The sequence below is a fragment of the Sorex araneus genome, chromosome 4, assembly GCF_027595985.1.
Source record: "Sorex araneus isolate mSorAra2 chromosome 4, mSorAra2.pri, whole genome shotgun sequence".
Classification (NCBI taxonomy): Eukaryota; Metazoa; Chordata; class Mammalia; order Eulipotyphla; family Soricidae; genus Sorex; species Sorex araneus.
In genome coordinates, this window is record NC_073305.1 from 210895655 (window position 1) to 210917222 (window position 21568).

Below are 21568 nucleotides of genomic sequence, written 5' to 3' on the forward strand. Positions count from 1 at the left end.
ACTCGTCAGGGCCTCATCTGTTTCATGTCTGAAAATGAGACCGGGGCTGGAGCGATACAGCACAGCGGGGAGGGCATTTGCCTTGCACGCGGCTGACCCGGGTTCGATTCCCAGCATCCCATAGGGTCCCCGGAGCACTGCCAGGAGTAATTCCTGAGTGCAGGAGCCAGGAGTAACCCTCTGTGCATCACTGGGTGTGACCCGAAAAGCAAAAAAAGATTAAAAAATAAATAAATAAATAAATAAATAAATAAGACCCACCTCCCAAGTGCGGGTCTGTGGGGGGAGTCAGGCCTCACTGTCCCCATCACCGCACCCACCAGAACAGCCCCGACAATGTCACACGAAGGGGAACCCATCCGAAGTCTTCCTTTGCAGGCCTGGTTTTTAAGCAACCTTCAGACACACCCTCTGAGTACAGGGACTTACATCTTTATGTAATCTACACTTTCCAGCTCAGGATGTTCTTCGTGTCATATTAAAATATCCTTTATGTGTTCCTTTGGTCACACTGAAAGATCCTGGGGTGTATTTGGGGGGCCACGCTGGCAGTGCTCCGGGCTTTCTCCTGGCCTGGCACAAAGGAATCACCCCCCCTGGGAACCGCATGGGAACCACCTGAGGATTCGGACCCGGGTTGGCCCCATGCGAGGCTGGTGCCCTTCCTGCTGTCTCTCCAGCACACAAGTAGCTTAGACTCTAAGGCGTGGCCTCCCCTCAGGAAAACCATCGTTTTTATCTTCGTGTGCTCCGTAACTTTGGCAGCCTAAACAGCTTTTATCTATTGGACAAATTCAAGTTTTTTTGACTCCCTTAATTGTAGTTTTGTTTCTCCTTCAAAGGACTTTGCCATTTATCCCCTTCTAGTTTTCTTATCTTAAATCCGTTTTGGAATGTCGCACCCATCATGGGCACCTGGAGAGAATCTGGAAACACCAGTTCCTGCTGGAGAGGCGGACGGAGAACAACGTTCTCCAGGCAGGGATGCAAACATCAGAAGGGGCCTAAGTCTTCAGAGACGAGGGGCAACTGAGTCTCTCTCCCTCTCCCTCTCTCTCTCTCTTTCTCCCTCTCTCCCTCTCTCTACCTCTCTCTGGCTCCCTCTCTCTCCCTCTCTCTCTGGCTCCTTCTCTCTCTCCCTCTCTTTCTCTCCCTCTTCCTCTCTCTCTGGCTCCCTCTCTCTCTCCCTCTCTTTCTCTCCCTCTCCCTCTCTCTCTGGCTCCCTCTCTCTCTCTCTCCCTCTCTCCCTCCCTCTCTCTCTCTTGCTCCATCTCTCTCTCTCCCTCTCTCTTCCCCTCTCTCTCTGGCTCTCTCCCTCCCTCCCCCCTCTCTCTCTCCCTCCCTCTCTGTCTCACTCTGGCTCCCTCTATCTGGCTCTCTCTCTGTCTCTCTGGCTCCCTCTACCTCTGGCTCTCTCTCTGTCTCTTTGTCTCTCTCTCACTTGCTCTGTCTCTGTCTCTGTCTCTCTGTCTCTCTGTCTCTCTCTCTCGTGCACGCATTTGCTCTGTCTCTGTCTCTGTCTCTCTCTGTCTCTGTCTCTCTCTGTCTCTCTCTCTCTCTCTCTCTGTCTCTCTCTCTCTCTCTCTCTCTCTCTCTCACACACACACACACACACACACACACACACACACACACACACGGCCCAGGTAAAGGCGAACAGTCACACACCATGAAGGGCCTCTGTGCCACGCATGTCCGGGTGCGAGTACTGTAACGTGGGCAGTGAGGGGTCGCCATCTGGGGTTCGAGACCTCACTCTTCAGCAGTCAGGGCTAAGGAGCTCTGAGTGAAAGCAGGAAGCACAGAAGATGACAACGACCGGAGCCGACAGAGGGGATGGGAAGACAGGAATGAGGACACAGCGGAGTCCCGCCACTGTGACGCGAGGGAAGGAAAGCCCCTCGGGGGCCCGGGGATGCGGCTCAGGGGCCGGGCCTCTGTCTTGCAGGCATAAGGCCCTGCGGCCCATCCCCGGCCACACCTCACAGGCCAGATGCTCTGCTATCTGTGAGCCCTGGTGTCACAACAAAGCATGGGGTCGCCAGTGCCCCACAACCACGTGACAAGGCCACAACCAAGGGTGCCACCAGGGTCCTCAGCACGGCCACAGCTATGGGAGGGGAAAGGAAGGAACCCGCCCCAGGGCCTCTCACTTTCACTCTCTTTCCCTCTTTATCGGAGTCGGAGGCTGCTTTTCTCCCCGTAAAAGGCTTAAATTCTTCTCCCTTTATTAGTTCAATGAAAAAATATGTTTTTGGGGTGTTTGTGGGGGCAGACCTGGCGATGCTCAGGGGTCCATGTGTGATGTTGGGGCTCAAACCCGGGCCAGCTGCATGAAGCCCTGTGCTACCTCTCCAGCCCGAGATACAAATATTTACAGCGCTGCCGTCATCTCAAGCATCAGCCTGGCTGCCAGTCACCGTGAGGATTTTATTATATGCACTCTTAATTTCTCTTATCACCTAAAATAACTTTCTTGGATATTTATTTAGTCTTAGTTTTGGTTTTCTGTGTTTGTTTTTTTTTTTAAGGTTGGGCTTTTTTTTTTAAATTCTGTTTCAAGGTCACACCCAAGCATCGCACAAGGCTGACTCCTGGTTCTGCACTCAGGAATCACTCCTGGCAGGGCTCAAGGGACCATATGGCCATATGGGATGTCGGGATCAAAACCTGGGCTGGCCACAAGCCAGGCAAGCACCCTGCCACTGTACTATCACTCTGGCCCCGCTTAGAATCATTTTAAAATTTTATTTTCATTTGCCTTTATTTGGTCTTTGACCCATTTATCCTAACCTTATTCAAATATTCTTTATTAACTTACCCTAGCCACTAAAACTAGTCACTGTATTGATCTATTTTAATGGTCTCATTCATATCCTGTCTTTAATTTTAATCTAACAGGGAAACAATGGCAAATTTAAGGAAATAAGAACTACTTCCACCAGACCATTCTGTTACAATTTCTCATGTTTTGTTTTCTGAATCATGCATTTTTCTGTTATTAAGTTTAGAAATTATTTTATAACCATTATGAATATATGTCTCATAAACCCCACATCCTCCTTTGGATTCCTAGACATGACAGCAAAAACAAAGCCATGGAAAAACTAGAGAAATTAAAATTTATCCAAATTCAGTCTTTTTGTGTTCAAAAGACATTGCCAAGAAAGAGAAGACCCTGTAGCGAGCACGAAAGACATCCGATAAGGTCAGGTATGCTGCCTGCATGAAGAAATCTTACCACTCAACAGCAAAAAGACAAAAACCACAACTGCAAAATGGGCAAAGGACTTAAGACAGTTCTCCCAAAGAAGATTTACAACAGCCAACACACATATAATAAAATGATTATCATTTCATATTAGCAAATTACAAATCAAAGCCACAATGAGATATCACTCCCCGTTCTCCAGAACAGTTAAAAAAAATTTTTTTAAAGGGGGGTAATAAAAAAGGTTGGCAAGGATGAAGAGAAATCAGAACCCTTGTAAAACTACTGGCAGAGTGGACCAAGAGATATGGCACAGGGGGCTGTTTTTTTAATTTTTCTTAGTTTTAGAGGCCACACACTCCTGGCTCTGCACTCAGGCTCACCCCGGTGGGCTCGGAGGACCCTCTGAGGTGCAGGGATCCAGCCTGAGTGGGATCCAACCACGCCCCAGGCAGACACATTACCCACTGTGTTATCTCTCGGCCCCCAGCCCGGGGTGTAAGTGCTTATCTTGCATCTGGCCAGCCCTGACTCCACCCCCAGCGCCTCGTATCTCCCCTGAGCCCCTCCACAAGTGACCGGAGTGAGAGCAGCCCTGAGCACTGCTGGGCGTGAGTGCCCTAAAAAAAAAAAAAAAAAAAAAAAACCACCACAACAAAACCACTGCTGGCAGAACTAGGAAGTGGGCTGTGTAGACCCTCTGGCGGTCTGCTCGCCCGTCAGACGACTAAATACACTATCACCTGACCCAGCAGCTCCACCTGGAGGTACACACGTGTCCAGGCAGTGAAACATGCTGACACAGAACCCGACCAGGAATGTTCACGGCACGAAACACCTTGGGAGGATGCCCGGGCCCCGGGGCCTCTCGGGGCAGACTTCCTTCCGGCGCTGCCTCATTGCTCCCCGTGCCAGCATCCGCGGGGGACTCGAGAGAGACAGAAGGTGGAGCCTTAGGACTGAGAGGAATGGAAGAACTGAAGGGGGGAGCCAACTCGGGGTGAGCACGAGGAGGGACCTAACGAGACAGGCGCTCGCAAGGCGAATCCTCATCGAAGCAAACACACGGGAAATCTGAGAAAGGAAGAGGAACGAGGAATGGGGTCCGAGGAGAAGAAGCAAAGCGGGAAACTTCTAGAAAGGCACAGATTCCATCCGAGGGGCCACAGCCCCTCCTGAGGGCTTCAGGGTTCATCTCCATCACGGGGAGCCAAGGCTCAAGGCTCAAGGGGCGTGGACAGACCGTGTCAGAACGGGCCTGGCCGTGGGGAAATGGTACACGCGGAGAACAGCAAGACACCAAGGCAGGCGGCGAGAGGCGCCAGCCAAGCCCAGGGGCAGCGGTGGCAAGCGGGGAGACACGCACCGTGCCCGCGCCCTCCGTCAACGCCGAGAAGGGACCCAGAATCTGACGGGGAAGAGCCAGCCCGGGCGGGAAGACGGCTGGCAGTGCTCTCACTCCAGAGAGCACCGGGGGAGGGCAGGGTCTCGGGGGAAAGGCCGAGAGCACAAAGCCCTGGAATCAAAACAAAGCCGTGCCCCCACCCCAAGGCTCTCGCGGGGAGGGGGGCCTCCTAGGACTGGCCTTTCTAGCCAGTTCCCAGGGGCCGGGGGAATTCTGACTATGGCCGAAGAGGCCGCCTGGGACTGTGAGGTCCTCTGAAGCCAGGGGCCCTCTCGGGACGAGACCCAGTCTGCAGAGCACGACCCGGGGGTGGAGTGATGGCTTGGTCCCACGCCGTCACACGACTCAGTCCGACCGTCACATCGCCCAAGCACAAAGAGCGAATTTCAGCAGGAAATTTCCAGAAAATGACAGCGACAATCTCCGGGTCCCAAGATCAAGCGTCAGAGATAATGAGAGGAAGCAGGAAGGCAGAGCGAGGTAAGGCAGCCCGAGGGCCGCCTGCGGACGCCACACAGGCCCCGCGAGGGCGGACACGTCCACCCGCAGCCTCAGGAGGACCAAGTGTGCACTGACGCATTCAGAGGGGAGGAAAGAACCTCGGCTCCAAACCCGCCGGCTTCCGGGCCACGGGTTCCCAGCAAACACGGGCCACTGGCCCGAACGGAAAGGCCCGGTCCTACCCCTGTGCTAGGGTGGACGGCTGTCACTCCACAAACCCGGGCGGGATTCACGGGAACCGATTCCAAAGGCTCCTTTATTACCTCTTTGACTGAGAATTCCTTCGGGCCGAAATATTTCTGGCGTCTCAAAGGCAAAGATGCAGTCACTTTCGTGGACGGTCTCCAGGTCATCCGTGTCACAGAAGGAACGATGGAACCCGTCGTAGTACATTTCCGTTAAGACGATCTAAAAATAGGAAAGACGGAAGGCAGGCAGTTGGATCACCGGAGGGTCGATGCAGATCGATCTCCGGACTCGACCAGGAAGTGCTCCGGGACACAGGGCCTGTGGGGGCCGGAGGGGCGCGCAGACGCCTCTCTGAGGCCTCCTCTGCTTGTGGGGGGACTCACGGGATGCCCACTCTGGCTCCGGAAGCTTACGGCACGGAAGCCAGAGCTCCACTCGGCCCTGGCGAAGCGTCTCAGGCCATTTTAAAACCTAGACCCTTCGGTTCCACTAGGGGAAGAAACTAGGAGAGCCTCGGGGGCTCGGCCTTACACGGCTGCTGGGTCTCCCTGAGGATGAAGTCCTTATCTGGCACCACCGCGAGCCCCTATGGCACTGCCGTTTCTTCTCTCGGGGCTAACGTCGGAGAGCCACAGATACTTCCATTGCAAGAAAATTACATCAGCTCAATGTTCAACATGAAGAACTAAATTATATTATGGCCCTACTGGAATTACAAAGCTATTAACAATATATATGTACAAATATTTGCATTAACAGGAAAAAAACCTGAGTAAATGAAAGACATTATGGGTAACAAATCCCATTTTTATAAAACAATAAATGTAGAGTACGCATGGGAAAAAGTCAATTAATACACAGCCTGGTTCTAAAACTAGTACCCTTCACTACTGAGATATTCCACACAAGTCTTTGTGGGTTTTTGTATGGGGGGGGGGGTTGTTTTGTTTTGTTTTGTTTTTTGGGCCACACTGGCAGTGCTCAGGGCTTACTCCTGGCTCTGTGCTCAGGAATCACTCCTGGCAGGGAACCCTGTGGGGATGGCAGGGACGAAACCTGGGCAGGCTGTGTGCAAGCCAAGCACCCCGCCAGAAGCTATACTCCAAGTTATTTTCATTTTCCAAGTCATGTGGAAACTAGTTGAGTACTTTACAAAGAAAAACAACAAAATGTGGAGAAAAATGGGGACATTCAAAGCCGACAGGCCCCAGGCCCCACCTGCCACCAACCTGTCCTATGCCCTGAACAACCACATGGCTGTGCTGGGCCTCCTCCAGGCTGGGGGGCCGGCCCGGACCCCGGCTACGGCGAACACACAGTGAGTCTGTGAGGCCAAAGGGCACAGTGGCACGTGCATTTCCGGTACAACCTCCCCTCCCCCGCCAAGGAACGGGATGACCACACTTGCATCCTAACCTTGCGATCCGTCGATCGATCTTAGCCTCCGCTTAAACCACAGGAAAAAGAACCCCTGGGGACCAGAGAACGGCCAGGTGGCTTAGACGTGTCTGCCCGCTCTGCACGGCCAGGCCGCAAGCTCAGCCCCTGCACGCACCAGGAGCCGTGTGCTGGCACGGGGGCTGGGAACACAGCCCAGCACGGAGAGCCCGGCAAGCACCACAGCCAGGAGGCGCACGGACACCACGAGGAAGCCACTGGGACCCCCAGGCGACCCGGGTGCCAGCACCACAGCAGAAGTGCAGAGTGTCAGCAAACACCATGGCCCAGTGTGCAAGCACACCCAGATGTGCGCCCCAGGTGTGCAGGAATCCAGTCATCACAGACAGGGGAGGGAAGGGAGGAGGGACCGGGGAAGGGAAGAAGGGAGGGGGGAGGAGGGGAGGAGGAAGGGAGGGGGAGGAGAGGGGAAGAAAGGAGGGGGGGAAAGGAGAAGGGGAGGAGAGAGGGGAAGGGAAGGAGGGAGGGGGAGGAGGGAGGGGAAGGGAAGGAGGGAGGGGGAGGAGGGAGGGAGGGGGGAGGAGAGGGGAGGAGGAAGGAGGGGGAAAGGAGGAGAGGAGAGGGGGAAGGGAAGGAGGGAGGGGGGGAGGGAGGGGGGAGGAGATGGGAGGAGGAAGGAGGGGGGGAAAGGAGGGGAGGAGAGAGGGGAAGGGAAGGAGGGAAGGGAGGGGAGGGGAGGGGGGAGGCAGACCACCCCAGTATCGTGGAACACACAACCAGATGTGCCTCCTCTCCCTGCCCTCGTGTTCTTCCCCTGATCCCAGAGAGGATAAGAAGAATCCCGGCGGTCTTCCGAGTCCGAAAGAATGTGAACATTTCGTGGATGTGCCAGCACTTGGCCTGTGACAATGTGAGATGCCACGGCCGGCTTTTAGGCATCTCTGCTGGCTGCATCTGGCTTGCTCTGGCAGCGTCCCAGACGAGGCCACGTGAGGACAAAGCACAAAACACCTTATTATTCAAGTGATTACACAGCAGCTCCCAGAGTAGAAGACTATCTAGGGACAAGCTACTCAGCCACTGAATCACCCTGCCTCAAGCCTACCCTCACTAGGAAATGCTTGTCCAAACAAAACTGCCATGGTGAGTGGAATGGGAAGTATGTATGTGTACATGTGTGTGTGTGCATACACGCATATGTATATATGTACATACATACAAATACACACATGAACACACACACACTTATATATAGATAGCTCTGTAGCACTGTGGTCCCGCTGTTCATTGATTTGCTCAAGCGGGCTCCAGTAACGTATCCATGGTGAGACTTGTTACTGTTTTTGGCATATCGGATATGCCACGGGTAGCTTGCCAGGCTCTCTGAGAGGGACGGAGAAATCGAACCTGGGTCGGTCATGTGCAAGGCAAACGCCCTACCTTCTGTGCTATTGCTCCAATCCATATATATCAATCTCAGTCAGTCTCATATATACAGATACAACAATATCTATTAAGTCATAAGTAGGCTAAAAGTATTTAATATTTGGAATCAACTGAAATATAACTACTTATCAAAAATGGACTAGAGCGATAGCACAGCAGGTAGGGCATTTGCCTTGCATGCAGCCAAAATGGGTTCGATTCCTCTGTCCCTCTCAGAAAGCCCACCAAGCTACCAAGAGTATCCCGCCCACACGGCAGAGCCTGACAAGCTCCCTGTGGCATATTCGACATGCCAAAAACAGCAACAACAAGTCTCACATCTCACAATGGAGACATTACTGGTGCCCACTCGAGCAAATCGATGAACCGAGACAACAGTGCTACAGTGCAATCAAAAATGTGCCCAAAAAAGAAGGGTGGTGAGATACACACTTTCTTCTCTCATTTCAATAATGTAAGAAACTGTCCAAGGCTGGAGCGATAGCACAGCGGGGAGGGTGTTTGCCTTGCACGTGGCTGACCTGGGTTTGATCCTCAGCATCCCATATGTTCCCCCGAGCATCACCAGGAGTAATGGCTCTAAGCATCTCCTGAGCATCGCCGGCTGTGACCCAAATAGAAAAAAAAGAAAGAAAGAAACTGCCCAAATTTCATCAGAAAAAAGCCCTTTTATTTCTGGGGCAGGCGGTGGTGGTGGTGGTGGGAGTCCCCCGGTGATGTTCAGGGCTTCACTCCCGCCTCTGCACTCAAGAATTACTCCTGGCAGGACCACACGAAGTGTCAGGGATCAAACCTGGGTTGGCAGTTTGCAAGGCAAGCACCCTGCCTGCTGGACGAGTGCTCCGGGCCCGCCTTAGAAAGCAAACTTAATTGTGCATTTATTATGTGCTGTTCTAGCAAGAAGCTCGTCTTTATCACTGTAATGGGACGGGGTTTTCAAAAGCCACTGGCTGAGTTTTCTGAACTTCAAAGCCTCTCTGAACTTCAAATCCTACGGGGCTGTCTTCCTCCTCCTAACACAGGAGGCCACCGGGGTGATTTAACAGACGTAGAGTAATTATACTTCATAAACGAAGCTTACGAGAGAACACTGGTGTCAAGTCATAGCTTCCATTTTTAACTACACATACACAATGAAAGTTAAAAAACATTTTTTTTTCCCCAATGCCAGGAACCAAGACCAGGCCTCATACTCACCCCAGCCCGAGTTTCCTCTTGATACTGGAAGCAGTGGATTGTAAAGGTTTTACCCGCCCACCGTGGGCAGAGAGAGAGCCTGAAACAATTCCAGAGGAGCCCCAAGCAGCCCAGTCACGCACAGGCGTGATGGGCCCTCGCAGGCCTCTCACCTGCTCAGTGGGGATTTTTGTCTCCATGGACACTGCTTCCCGGAGCCTGGCGACGGTCCCCGACAGAGGCACGGCCACCCCGATCCTCATGCAGTGCGAGCATTTCCCTTGATACACTACGGTGACATAGAGAGGCCTGTACAGATCAAAGTCAGATCTTCTCATTAGTCCACGCGTCTCAACTAAGACACAGAAGCCAAACACACACGATCTGAGACCGAGCACAGAACCAAACACAGACCCACACCTGGACCTGGGAGCCAAACGGTAAGCTCTTTCTCTGGCCGGAACCAGAATCAGAACCACCCCCACTATATACTTAAGAGCGGTCTGGAAAGATCGCTTTAGGTCAGATCCTGCTTTAGGTCAGTGTGTTGGCGTACAACATCCCATAATCTCAGGCCTAGCTAGGCTTGGATGTTAAAATTGCTTTTCTGTTACTGTTACTTTAACTGACTATGCTTCTGGCTATGTAACTGACTTTGATACTGTTTCCACTGACTAAGTTCATTTGCATATTCTGCCTATGTGGCTGAATATCATTGGTTAGAACATCAAGCTAGTTAATAAAAGGGGGCTGAACAGGCTGCTGTCCTGCACGCCACAGCAACAACTCTGGAGACAGTTACGTGATCCTCCCAGAAAAGTACTTCTTTTGCCTGCATATGGTAATGCCTCTCTTTAACCAAACCTCACTGCAACATATGTTGCAACATCAGTGCGGCAGGGCTGACTCCCGGCTCTGCACCCAGGAATGACTCCTGGCAGTGCTCAGGGGGACCACATGGGATGCCGAGGAGCGAGCCCAGGCCAGTCACGCGCAAGGCAAACACTGTCCCTGCTGTACTCTCGCGCTGGCCCCAAGATCAGCGGATAACCAACTCTCAAACTACACCCGAACTCACTACACACCTCCCACTCGCCAACGACAGGCGCACACAGTCCCGGGAGGTACTAAGTGCCTGCGGGGCGTGACACCTCCATCACTCCGCTACCCGCCTCACTCGGAAACCCAACAGGAACACAACAGGCTCACGCGGTCGCGGCCTCATGGGCTCTGCTCTTACCTTGTGTGCGGCAGAGGAATTGGCAAGGAAATGCAGAGGAAAGGGTCAAAGGTGTTGCTCTGCTTCTGACAGTGAGGACATGTCAAAGAGGATCTTCAGAAACAAAGATGAAAGGCGCGTTAAGGTCCCCGCGAACTCGGCCGGGCAGAGGGGGGCAGAGGAAACCCGGCGGGCTCGTACCTGTACTGGGCCTGGAAAAGCTCCTGTACGAAAGTGCTACAGACAGGAAAAGACGGTCCTTCCGGCATGAGGTCAGTGTCCGACGGTGGCTAAAAAGGGAGGAAAGAGACGGGTGTGGGGGGGCGAAATATGGATCCATTTCAGATTGGAAGCACAAACTCTGGACCCGAGATAGGCCTGAAGACGCCACGGGGCGGGTGAACAGGTGCCGGGTCCAGCTGCCCACCGGCAGGTCTAGGCTCTGCGGATCCCACATGGTCCAGCTCTCTGCCGCTCAGTCTCCTGCCAGCCTCTCCTGGAAACAACCCCCAAACCTGCGGTACACGCCGACCGCCCCGGGCTCTAGGCCCCAGGGCCTGGTAGCAGCACTGCCCAGAAACACAGTGCCTGATCCTATACTTCAAGCTTCACACCTTCCCAACGATCCACCTACTCGGGGCCGAGGAGCTGCCACCTTGCAAAACAACACTGATGCGGGTGGTACGGCAGAGAGCCTGGCTCTGAGTATGTGTCGGGCTGGCAGGAGTCGCCCAAGCACACAGCCCCACAGCCTGGTGACGGCACGGAGCGCTCGGGCACAGATTGCGCCTTAACTCAGGAGAACTCAACAACTTGCCGAAACCAGACGCGTCAAAGTTAAGTCGGGGCAGAATGACCGACCCACCACGGCTTTAAAAGCGGGAAAGGAAGTGACTCTTCAGTCTGAATTCTTTCCCTGATAAAAATCCTGTTGTCTACGGGTTATTAAGGGCATCTGCAGGAAAACTGAGAATGAATCAGATTCTCAGAAGAAATATTTTCGGGGCGGGGGGGGAGGGAGAGAGAGAGAGTTCTGCAGTCAGGGTGCTTGCCTTGCACGTGGCCCACCCGGACTCCATCCAGGCACCCGAGCTCCGATCATAGAGTGATCCCTGAGCACAGAGCCAGGAGGAAACCCGGAGCCCCTGAGCTCAGTTCCTATATTCAATCTAATCCAAACAGCAGAAACATGCATAGGCTTCCTTTAAAAAAAAAAGTATCAATTTCCAGTGATCAATAATAAACTACTTGTCTCCTTGAAACAGAAAGGAAATTTCTACTTTAGGAACTGCTAGAGAACTACTGTGAACTGGGGGCTGGAGCAATAGCACAGCGGGTAGGGTGTTTGCCTTGCACGCGGCCGACCTGGGTTCGATTCCCAGCATCCCATATGGTCCTCTGAGCACCGCCAGGGGTGATTCCTGAGTGCAGATCCAGGAGTAACCCCTGTGCATTGCCAGGTGTGACCCAAAAAGCAAAATAATTAATTAATTAATTTAAAAAAAAAGAACTACTGTGAACTACTTTTATGAAAATAAAATATATATATACATATATAAAAAAAAAGCTGGAATGAAGCCACTTTGGGGGGGTGGCGGGGGATGGGGATGACTTGGGCCACCCACACCCAGCGGTGCTCAGGACTTACTCCTGGCTCTGTGCTCAAGGATCATTCCTGCTCTGTCCTGGGCGACCCTACAGGACGCCGGGGATGGAACCCAGGTTAGCCGCAAGCAAGACAAGTGCTCTACCCGCTGCACTATGGGCCCCAGAGCCACTCTGTTACAGACATCCCTGTAAAGTACGATCCCTCTTGTTAGCGAGCTCCCTGCATCCCTAGACGCTTACACTCGGCGGGGGACAAACGGCCAGTAAGCATTTAGGGAGCTGATAACACAGTCCCTCGGTCCGGGCGCTTGCCTTGCATGTGGGCACCCAAGTTCCGCTCAAGGGGTGATCCCTGAGCACAGAGCCAGGAGTAAACTCTGCGCACCTACCGAGAACGTCGATTTAGGGGTAGGAACCCACTGTGAACAGTTACATCTCCGGGGGCACGCAAGCCCCTCTCTCCCGGGCGCCCGCACTCACCTTCAGAGGCGGCTGGTCGCTCGGCTGCACTGCATGGTGAAGGTCTTCGTGAACCCGGTCCAAAAGCCACAGCAGAAACTCCTGGGCGTCGTGCTGGGAGTTTCCCCGGTACTGCAGGGCGTTCTTTGACACAATGCTCTGTACGGATAAATAAAGCGGCATTTATAGTCTTGTTCTTGACTCCAAACATGAACCATTCAGGATCTCCGGGGTGTCGAGAAGCTCCCATAAAGCCAGATGCCCAATGTTAAGAAAATAAAATAACACACCAGAAACAGGCGCCAAGAACCGGCACGCACCTGCCAGGCGGTTCTGCTCTTTGGAAAGTATCTCAAGGAAACCAGGGACCCAGCAAGCCGACACACGACCACGTGTTCAATAACAAACACGGCCCTGGCTCCGACACCAAACCGTAAGATGCAGACGTCTAAGCTCATGTAAATACACGAGGAAGTCACCTTCCCTCCAGGGAGAGGCCAGGGAACAGAATGACTGCGGGTGACTGGGGGTGACCCAGCTGAGTTAGGGAAGGAAGGTGGGAGACGCCGGCGTGGTCTGGAGTGACAGAGCAGGGGGATGCCGGCTCAGGGAGGCAGACGAGGGCCCCCTAAGGAGGTAGAGGTTTTGCCTCCAACTGGTAGGAGAAGAGAAGGAAGTGAGACCCCGGGGATCTAGACACATCCAATCACCGTGCCAGGAAGGGGACCTTGTCTGGTGGGGGTTCCTGCTGGGCATGACCAAACAGGCCACTGGACGCCCGGAACCCTGCGTCGCGGGGGCAGAGCCCCACCCGCAGCCACATCCGCAAGTGGCATTTGGCGGGAACCCCCCACCCCAACACTCCCCCACCCCAGCCGCCTCCTCCTGCCGCCCCCTGCCCTGTGGTGACGTCCTCCCATGGCTACACCCACGCCACGACTCCTTCTGCCCCGTGCCCAGATGACAACAGCCATCCTGAGAATGGTCCAGAAGGAAGAAACGCGGGACCCGAAACCCCGGGTTCCAGCCCAACTCTCCCGTAAGCTGGCAGCTACCTGTACCCCTGATTCCTGGAGTCTGGGCTGGGCCCGACATGAGACCCCCCACCCCTACTCCCGAAGTCACCCATACTCTGCCCCAGAAGCCACATGGCTTTAAGCTGGGGCCACGTCTCTGATGCAACTTTTGTTTCCCCTGAATGACTTTTTCATAATTAAATGTGACTTGAAGTCCTGAAACTGATGATTCTTTGGCTTTTTTTACAGAAGGGCTGTTGGTTTCGGGGCGGGGTTGGGGGAGGCAGAGATGGGTCGGAGTGGGTGCTAGCCATACCTGATGGTGCTGGGGGGCTACTCCTGGCTCTGTGTGAAGGAGTGACCCCTGGCAGTACCTGATAGAACGGGGCATGAGAGCGGTGTCATAGGCAAAGCGGCCACACGCAAGGTTGGTGCCTCCTGTACGACTGTCTCTCTGCCCCCCTGTAGTTTCAGAGTTTTTAAAAGGTTGATTATCATTAACAACTATGTCACTTGTAAGAAAGCAAAAACACAGCTATAAACTGAAGAATTGTTTAAATATGTCACCCCTAAGAAAAACAGAATAGAAACTCTCTTAAAACCGATCTTACATATTTATGCCTATTTTACAGAATTGGGGCTTGGTATTTGTTCAGGAGGATATTAAACTGAGTCCACTGGCTTACATCTAACGCATTTGTTATCCTATAAGAGTAACTCAAGTACAGGTGGTGTGCTTGATCCAAGTACTCACAAACTGAATTTATTAAAAAAAAAATTGATCATTATTTCAATCATCCCCTTTGAGTAAGGATGATTCTTTTTGTTCTGTTTTTGGGGCGACACCATAAGCGGTGCTCAGGACTGCCTCCTGGCTCTGCACTCAGGGATCAGACCTGGCAGGGCTCAGGGGACCATATGGGATGCCAGGGATCAAACCTAGGTCGGGCGCGTACAAGGCAAACACCATCAGTAAGGATGATTCTTAATATCCGCCACTTACCAAACATGGTAAAAGTCAAAACTCAGTTGTAGATTTCCAAATTTCAATAAAAATCCCTTTTGCCCTTCAAATTATACCTAAAGATCTGAAGCAAGCTAGGGAGAATTTTTTTTTCTCATTAAATAAAAAAAATGAATTAGAAGCCTGACCCAAAAAGCTAAAATCTACCTGGCTGGAGCTGAAAATTAGACATATGATTCCTTCTTACCACAGAAACCCAGTCAAGAATCAGCAAAATCACAGACATATGGGGCTCCAGGGACCAAAGCCAGGTCAGGCCCCTCCAAGGGTGACCCCCTGAGCACAGAGCCAAGAGCAAGCCTTAAGTACCACCAGTATGGCTTCCTAAAATAATAATAATCACTGTCACTGCCATCCCGTTTCTCATCGATTTGTTTGAGCGGGCACCAGTAACGTCTCTCATTGAGAGACTTATTGTTACTGTTTTTGGCATATCCAATACGCACGGGGAGCTTGCCAGGCTCTGCCGTGAAGGCTCCATACTCTCAGTAGCTTGCCGGGCTCTCTGAGAGGGGCGGAGGAATCGAACACAGGTCGGCCGCATGAAAGACAAACGCCCAACCGCTGTGCTATCGCTCCAGCCCAATAATAATAATAACAACAACAATAATAATAATAATCCATATAGTTGAGTCTGATGGAGAGTGAGCAAAGATTCACTAACAGACCATCAAACTATACAGATGGGGGGAAACGTACGTTGTGCTTGGACGTTGGCTAGAAAGGCTGGTTCGGAGCACCGGGTTCAAGCCCTCTGCCACCACCTCACCTTAATGTGTGTTTTCGCCAAGCCCTGGCTAGGTTTTCTGCAATACGAGGATAAGAATGCCTTTCTAAAAGAATTACTGAGCTTTAATGAGATCATAAAAGCATTTTATCAATGCTGAAACTCTATAGATGCTATTATGTGTTTGAAAAATCAAGGAAAAAAAAAAAGAACTACCTTAAGGTCCTCTATAATCCTGGAAAACACCCAAGAGGAAGAAAAGGAAAAAAAAATAAGCAGAGCAAACAGAGGCTCACGGCGCAGGCTGACCCTGAAGCTGCCGAGACAGCTCCCTCCTCGAGACGGCGGGGGCTGTGGGGTCAGAGATCACAGGGGGCTGTGGGGTCACCTCAGACCCAGCACCTGGGTTCAGTTCCCCCCGAAGCCGCTGTCAGAGGCCTTTCTGGAGGCCCCCCAGGAGGGCTCCTTGCAGGCACCCAGGCTGAGCCTCGTGTTGCACCGCCGCCAAGGGTTTTAAACCACTGGGCCACCTCCCGGGCCCCACAGCTGGGAAGATTTTTAAGAAATAAAGTCCCCACATCTGGGAGAGGCCCCAGAGGCTGGTTTCACTGGCACCAGCAGGGCTTGACCAGCGCCCGCAGCTTCCTGGGGAGGTTCTCCCTTCATGACGCCCTTTCTAACGCAGAGCCAACAGCAGACACAGACAGGGCCCCTGGCAACAGCTCTGAGATTTCAGCCCCGAGAGCACTGAACTCGGGGAATGACCAGCATATGTCCACCATCAGACTGCGCCCCAGTCACACCCCCTTCTGCAGTAATTTACCTTTTTTTCCTATGACTGAAATGTGACACAGGAACAGGTAAATGCGGCCCCTCTCGCTGGGAGGTCAGCCCTGGAGGAGTGAGGAGGAACGGGACGCCTCAGAAGACCAAGCCGTGACACGTCAAACCATCCCGCCTGCCGGGCCCAGGGCGCCCGAGAGCGCAGGACGGGCCTGTGAACTCAGAGCGGGCGCCTCTCCGGAATGTCATCAGATCGAGCGTCATCATCAGAACAAGTGTCATCATCAGACCGAGCGTCATCATCAGACTGAATGTCATTATCAGACCGAGTGTCATCATCAGACTGAATGTCATGATCAAACCGAGCGTCATCATCAGACCAAGTGTCATCATCAGGCCGAGCGTCATCATCAGACCGAGCGTCATCATCAGACTGAATGTCATTATCAGACCGAGTGTCATCATCAGACTGAATGTCATGATCAAACCGAGCGTCATCATCAGACCAAGTGTCATCATCAGGCCGAGCGTCATCATCAGACCGAGCGTCATCATCAGACTGAATGTCATTATCAGACCGAGTGTCATCATCAGACCGAGCGTCATCATCAGACCGAGTGTCATCATCAGACTGAATGTCATCATCAGACCGAGTGTCATCATCAGAGCGAGCGTCATCATCAGACCGCTATCCAGCAAGTTCTCTAAGGAACAGAGGAGGCAATTCTACCTCCCAGGAAATCAAAGAAATGCAAGTTGGGTGGGGGGAACCCAATAAAATGCCGCTCTCCACTTTCTATCAACTTAAAAACTCTTGGAGGAGGTGTTTTGTTTTTTGTTTTGTTTTGTTTTGTTTTGTTTTTTTGCAACAGTGGGTATGGCTTTTTTAAATGATTATTATTAGAGTTTGGGCTGGAGCGATAGCACAGCGGTTGGGCGTTCGCCTTTCACATGGCCGACCCCTGTTCGATTCCTCCGCCCCTCTCGGAGAGCCCGGCAAGCTACCGAGAGTATCGAGCCCGCACAGCAGAGCCTGGCAAGCTCCCCGTGGCGTATTGGATATGCCAAAAACAGTAACAATAAGTCTCACAATGAGAAACGTTATTGGTGCCCGCTCAAACAAATTGATGAGCAATGGGATGACAGTGACAGTGATTATTAGAGTTTAGGTCACACGGTTGCAACAATGTTAACTTTTGTGATTCTGACAGGCAAAGCTTCTGAGCCTTCACCACCACTATGATGCCAGGCCCAGCCCACCACAGGCACCACACTGGGGCAGAGGTGAGGAATCTGCATGGTCTAAGGCACTGGGCCCAGCGCTGCTGCCAACAGGGAACCCAGAGGACAATAATGCACCTTCAAAATGTGCCAGCCGGGGAGGCAGGCTGCGGGCGGAGGGAGCCTGTCGACACTAGTGGAGGGAAGTTGACGCTGATGGCAGGGACGGGGCTGGGACACTGTAGGGTCTCCCGGGCACTGCCAGGAGTGATTCCTAAGTACAGAGCCAGGAGTAGGCCCTGCGCAATACCCGGTGTGACCCTAAAACAAAATCAAACGAAATTAAAACACAAACATCAGTTGGCTTCAAAAAAGGAGAAATACTAAGGTTTCCTGAAGTTGCCTCCCAACTCCCAGGGCCTAAGTCCTTTTCTTTGGATAGAGCTGAATCTGTTTGCCTGGTTACTTGACCGGAGATTACAGAACACACAACAGAAGAGTGAGGAAGTAGGAGGGGTTGGCGACCAGGACAGAGCAAGAAAAGACTCAGAGCCATGAAAGGAGGGAGTGCTATCAGAAGACAGAAACAAGACTCCAAGTTCATTCAAACCTGGCAGAAACACTAGGTCCGACGTGTTCCCACCATCCTCAGGACGTCCCCTTACTGCAGGAGAGCACAGATGCCCACAGAACTCACTCTGTCTCTAGCTTTTTTCCCAGCCTTTGGCCCCTCTGACCTTGTCTCCTCCTGTGGTCCCCATCCTACAGGTTGGCCCCCTAGCTCCATGCTGTATCTCCCTCCACCCCACCTGGATGTGCTAGCTCTCCACCTCTGGCCCTCCTGCAATATTCTTGGGGACCCACCAAGGTCAGCGGATCCCCCAGAAACACTGCCCTACGTCACCCAGAAAATAAGATAGGCCTAAGACTTCTCCCTGGAAAAGTGTGTAAAATCTAGCTCTCAAGTCACTGGGGAAAAAAAAAATTTTTTTAAGTTCAAATAAATAATTAACCTGGAAGTAACTTACGTCAAAAGTCTGATCCTCTCCCAAGGCAAGATGACTCAGTTGCCGTTGTTCCGAACAGACCCTCAGACTAGCCGAGGCACAGAACGGATATATGGGAGAGACGAACCACACAGATGCCTGGGAGGGAGGAGCTGGCATCCCCAGTCTGAAATGGGAAGCCCCCTCACGCCCACCATCAAAAACCCTTCATGATGGGAGGGGGAAAGCCTCAAGCACATGAGAGCCAGTCATGTGCTGCAGGACCACAGCGACAAAGCAGTCACAGGGCCGGATCCAGAGACCACGTGTCTGTCTGTGGGACCGGGAGCCCTCGGCCCTCGCCCGCCAGGGCCCCTCCTGCCTTCATAGGGGGTGGACACCGGCCTGCTGGGTGAGCGGTCAGGCTTTCAAGGCTCGTGTCTCTCTGGCAGAGGAACCCCACTGCGGTTAAAGACGCAATGATCTACGACAAAAAAAAAAAAAAGGTGGGGGGACTGGAGTGATAGCACAGCGGGGAGGGTGTTTGCCTTGCACAGGGCCGACCCGGGTTCGATTCCCAGCATCCCATATGGTCCCCTGAGCACCGCCAGGAGTAATTCCTGAGTGCAGAGCCAGGAGTGCATCACTGGGTGTGACCCAAAAAGAAAAAAAAAGACGAGCTGATCTGCGAGGGTGACGGAATGAGGCAAGGGAAAGCAAGGGAAGGCAACTGAGGCGCCCTGACGCCGAGTAAAACGCAAAACCTGCAGGCTCACAGATTTCCCAACAGGAACGAGCAGCGCTCGCCCTCCTCCCAGCCCTGACTCCCTCCGTCTCACACCAACAGGACAGGCTGCAGAGAGAACCTGGTCCCCGCAGACTCAGCGTCAACAGCCCAGCCTGCTGCCAACCGCCGAGTGGACGGGGCTGGGGGCACCCTCTCCTGCCATGCGCTTCCTCTCCCGCCCCGGCACTGTGAAACGACACCCACCCCACCCCACCCTGCCCCTAAGACCCAGCCAAGAAGTTCTTTGCCATGAGTCTTAGCTGTCTGGTTTTTGGTGTTGTTATTTGTTTTTTAATTATTTTACCATTTTTGTTTGGGGGCCACACCCGGCAATGCTCGGCGCTTACTCCTGACGGCACTCAGGGATCCCTCCTGGCGGAACTTGGGGAACCATCTGGGGTGATCGAACCCAGGTCAGCCACATGCAAGGCAAGCCCACTGTACACTCTCCAACTGGTAAAGTTTCAGCTTTTAAAGGCGTTTCCTTTTTCTTTAGCTCTAGTATAGTTACAGTGAAATAGAGACTCTAAACTAAAGGAGACATACCGGTGTGTCACGGCATGGTCTTAAAAAGGACTCCTGGTATAAAAGCCTAGTTGGAGTGAAGGTACTGGTGTCGTTATAATCACTAGGAGTGACTCTGGTCGGGAAAAACGTCCTCGCTCTTACTCTTCTGCAGCTCGAGAGCACTACAGACCTCAAATCAAGGTTTAAATTTCTCTTTTCTGCATTCATTAGTGCTGGAAGTAAAGCGAGTGCAGAAGCTAGAGGCCAGCTCAGACGGCCACTCAGGACATGCTCACGCAGGACAGGAATAGTTAGTAACACGGAGGATCAATGCCTTTTCTTTGGCTGTAAAATGAATAAATGCATCTGCCTTACACTGTTATAAGCAATAAATGAAACAATCCATCACACAGTGCATATGGCAAGCACTCGAGGTTAGCTGCAGGGTTTGGGAAAGACGGGAAAGTTACACACTGTGCCATCTATCTAAGAAAAAGGGTGATCTGAACACTCACACACGTATTTGCTTATATTCAAAGGACAAAGAAGAGTTCCAACACTCAGGATGAAAGGGAACTGGGTACAGAGATCTGAGACAGAAACTCGACTTCTTTGAATAGAACTGATTCTCTCTATTTGACTTCATGCTGCTTATTTCACTTTTACATAATCTAGCAACAAAGTTCAATTTTAAGAGGAAACAAATTAGGGGCTGGAGTGATAGCACAGCGGGTAGGGCATTTGCCTTGCACGCGGCCGGCCCGGGTTCAAATCCCAGCATCCCATATGGTCCCCTGAGCACCGCCAGGGGTGATTCCTGAGTGCATGAGCCAGGAGTGACCCCTGTGCATTGCTGGGTGTGACCCAAAAAGCAAAAAAAAAAAAAAGAGGAAACAAATTAAATATATATCCAGTAGGTAACAAAGCCACACTGGAACTATTCCAAGTAACCTCGAAGCATTGTAATTAGACTTTCCTATACTTCAAGCAAGAAAATTAGCACCGCCCCCAACACACACACACACACACACACACACACACACACACACAAATCTTCTCCAAATACTGTTGTTGGGAGTAACTTGTGATTCCCTGCCCCCCTTCCTGCACTGCCGCTGATGTTGCTGTACTGTGAGTGAGCCGTCTGGGGCCTGCACACTTGTGCCCAGATTCAAACAGCAAAGCTGCCAGGCTCACGCTCGCCAGGGGTCAAACCCGCAGCACTGCTCTGGCAAGGCAGGTGCCCAAAGCCGCTGAGCTGCCGGCCCGGCGCTGGATTACCATCGCGACACATGAGTGCACTGTGGGATAATGCCAGTGAGAATTCACAGGGGTATTCTGTGCCGTATATTCTCACTCCCTGGCATCACACACGGGGCGTGCGGCAGGGAAGGAAGGAAAAGACTGTGGTGGCTAAGAGACCGAGGGTTAAACTCGACCTCAGGGTCAGAAGCCCCGAGGCACCGGACTGGCAGGTCAAGGATCCACATCCGACCGGTTCCCCCACCGCTGGGGGGCAGGGAACAGCTCCCGGGGGTTGTACGTAGGGGTGCTAGTCTTGGAACTGGGGAAGCACATGGGGTCCCGGCCTGATCTGCCGTCTCGTCTGCTGTTCTGTCTCCAAACTCTTCACTCTGGCACTGAAAAGGCAATGGCTGTAAGTTCAAACCCCGGCGCCGTTCCCCTGCTGAGGTGACCGCTTCTGTCTGTGAGCCCGGGGAGCAGGGCCCGGAGGAGGGCTTGGCAGTGTCCAGAGCTTTCCCTGCACGCACACTTCCGGTGCTCTGTTACGGGGAGGGACAGACGGACAGATGGACAGACGGATGGGGCCACCTGCTAGTCCAGGGCTCCAGCCGGGGAGTGGCCCCACTGGCCTGCAAGGGCTGCGGGGACGCCCCCCGCACG

The 21568-nt window shown here is 52.7% G+C and overlaps 1 protein-coding gene across 1 annotated transcript in view; it reads right to left on the bottom strand.

Moving 5' to 3' along the window:
* The window catches only part of USP31 (ubiquitin specific peptidase 31), a 64653-nt gene that overhangs the window by 25668 nt on the left and 17417 nt on the right, over positions 1-21568 (bottom strand). Inside the window, exons 2-6 of the mRNA XM_055134413.1 lie at positions 12634-12771; positions 10747-10835; positions 10567-10659; positions 9500-9635; positions 5381-5525 (exon numbers count right to left, since the gene is read on the bottom strand). Coding sequence (XP_054990388.1) covers positions 5381-5525; positions 9500-9635; positions 10567-10659; positions 10747-10835; positions 12634-12771 — 601 coding nt within the window. The remainder of the gene's footprint in view (positions 1-5380; positions 5526-9499; positions 9636-10566; positions 10660-10746; positions 10836-12633; positions 12772-21568) is intronic.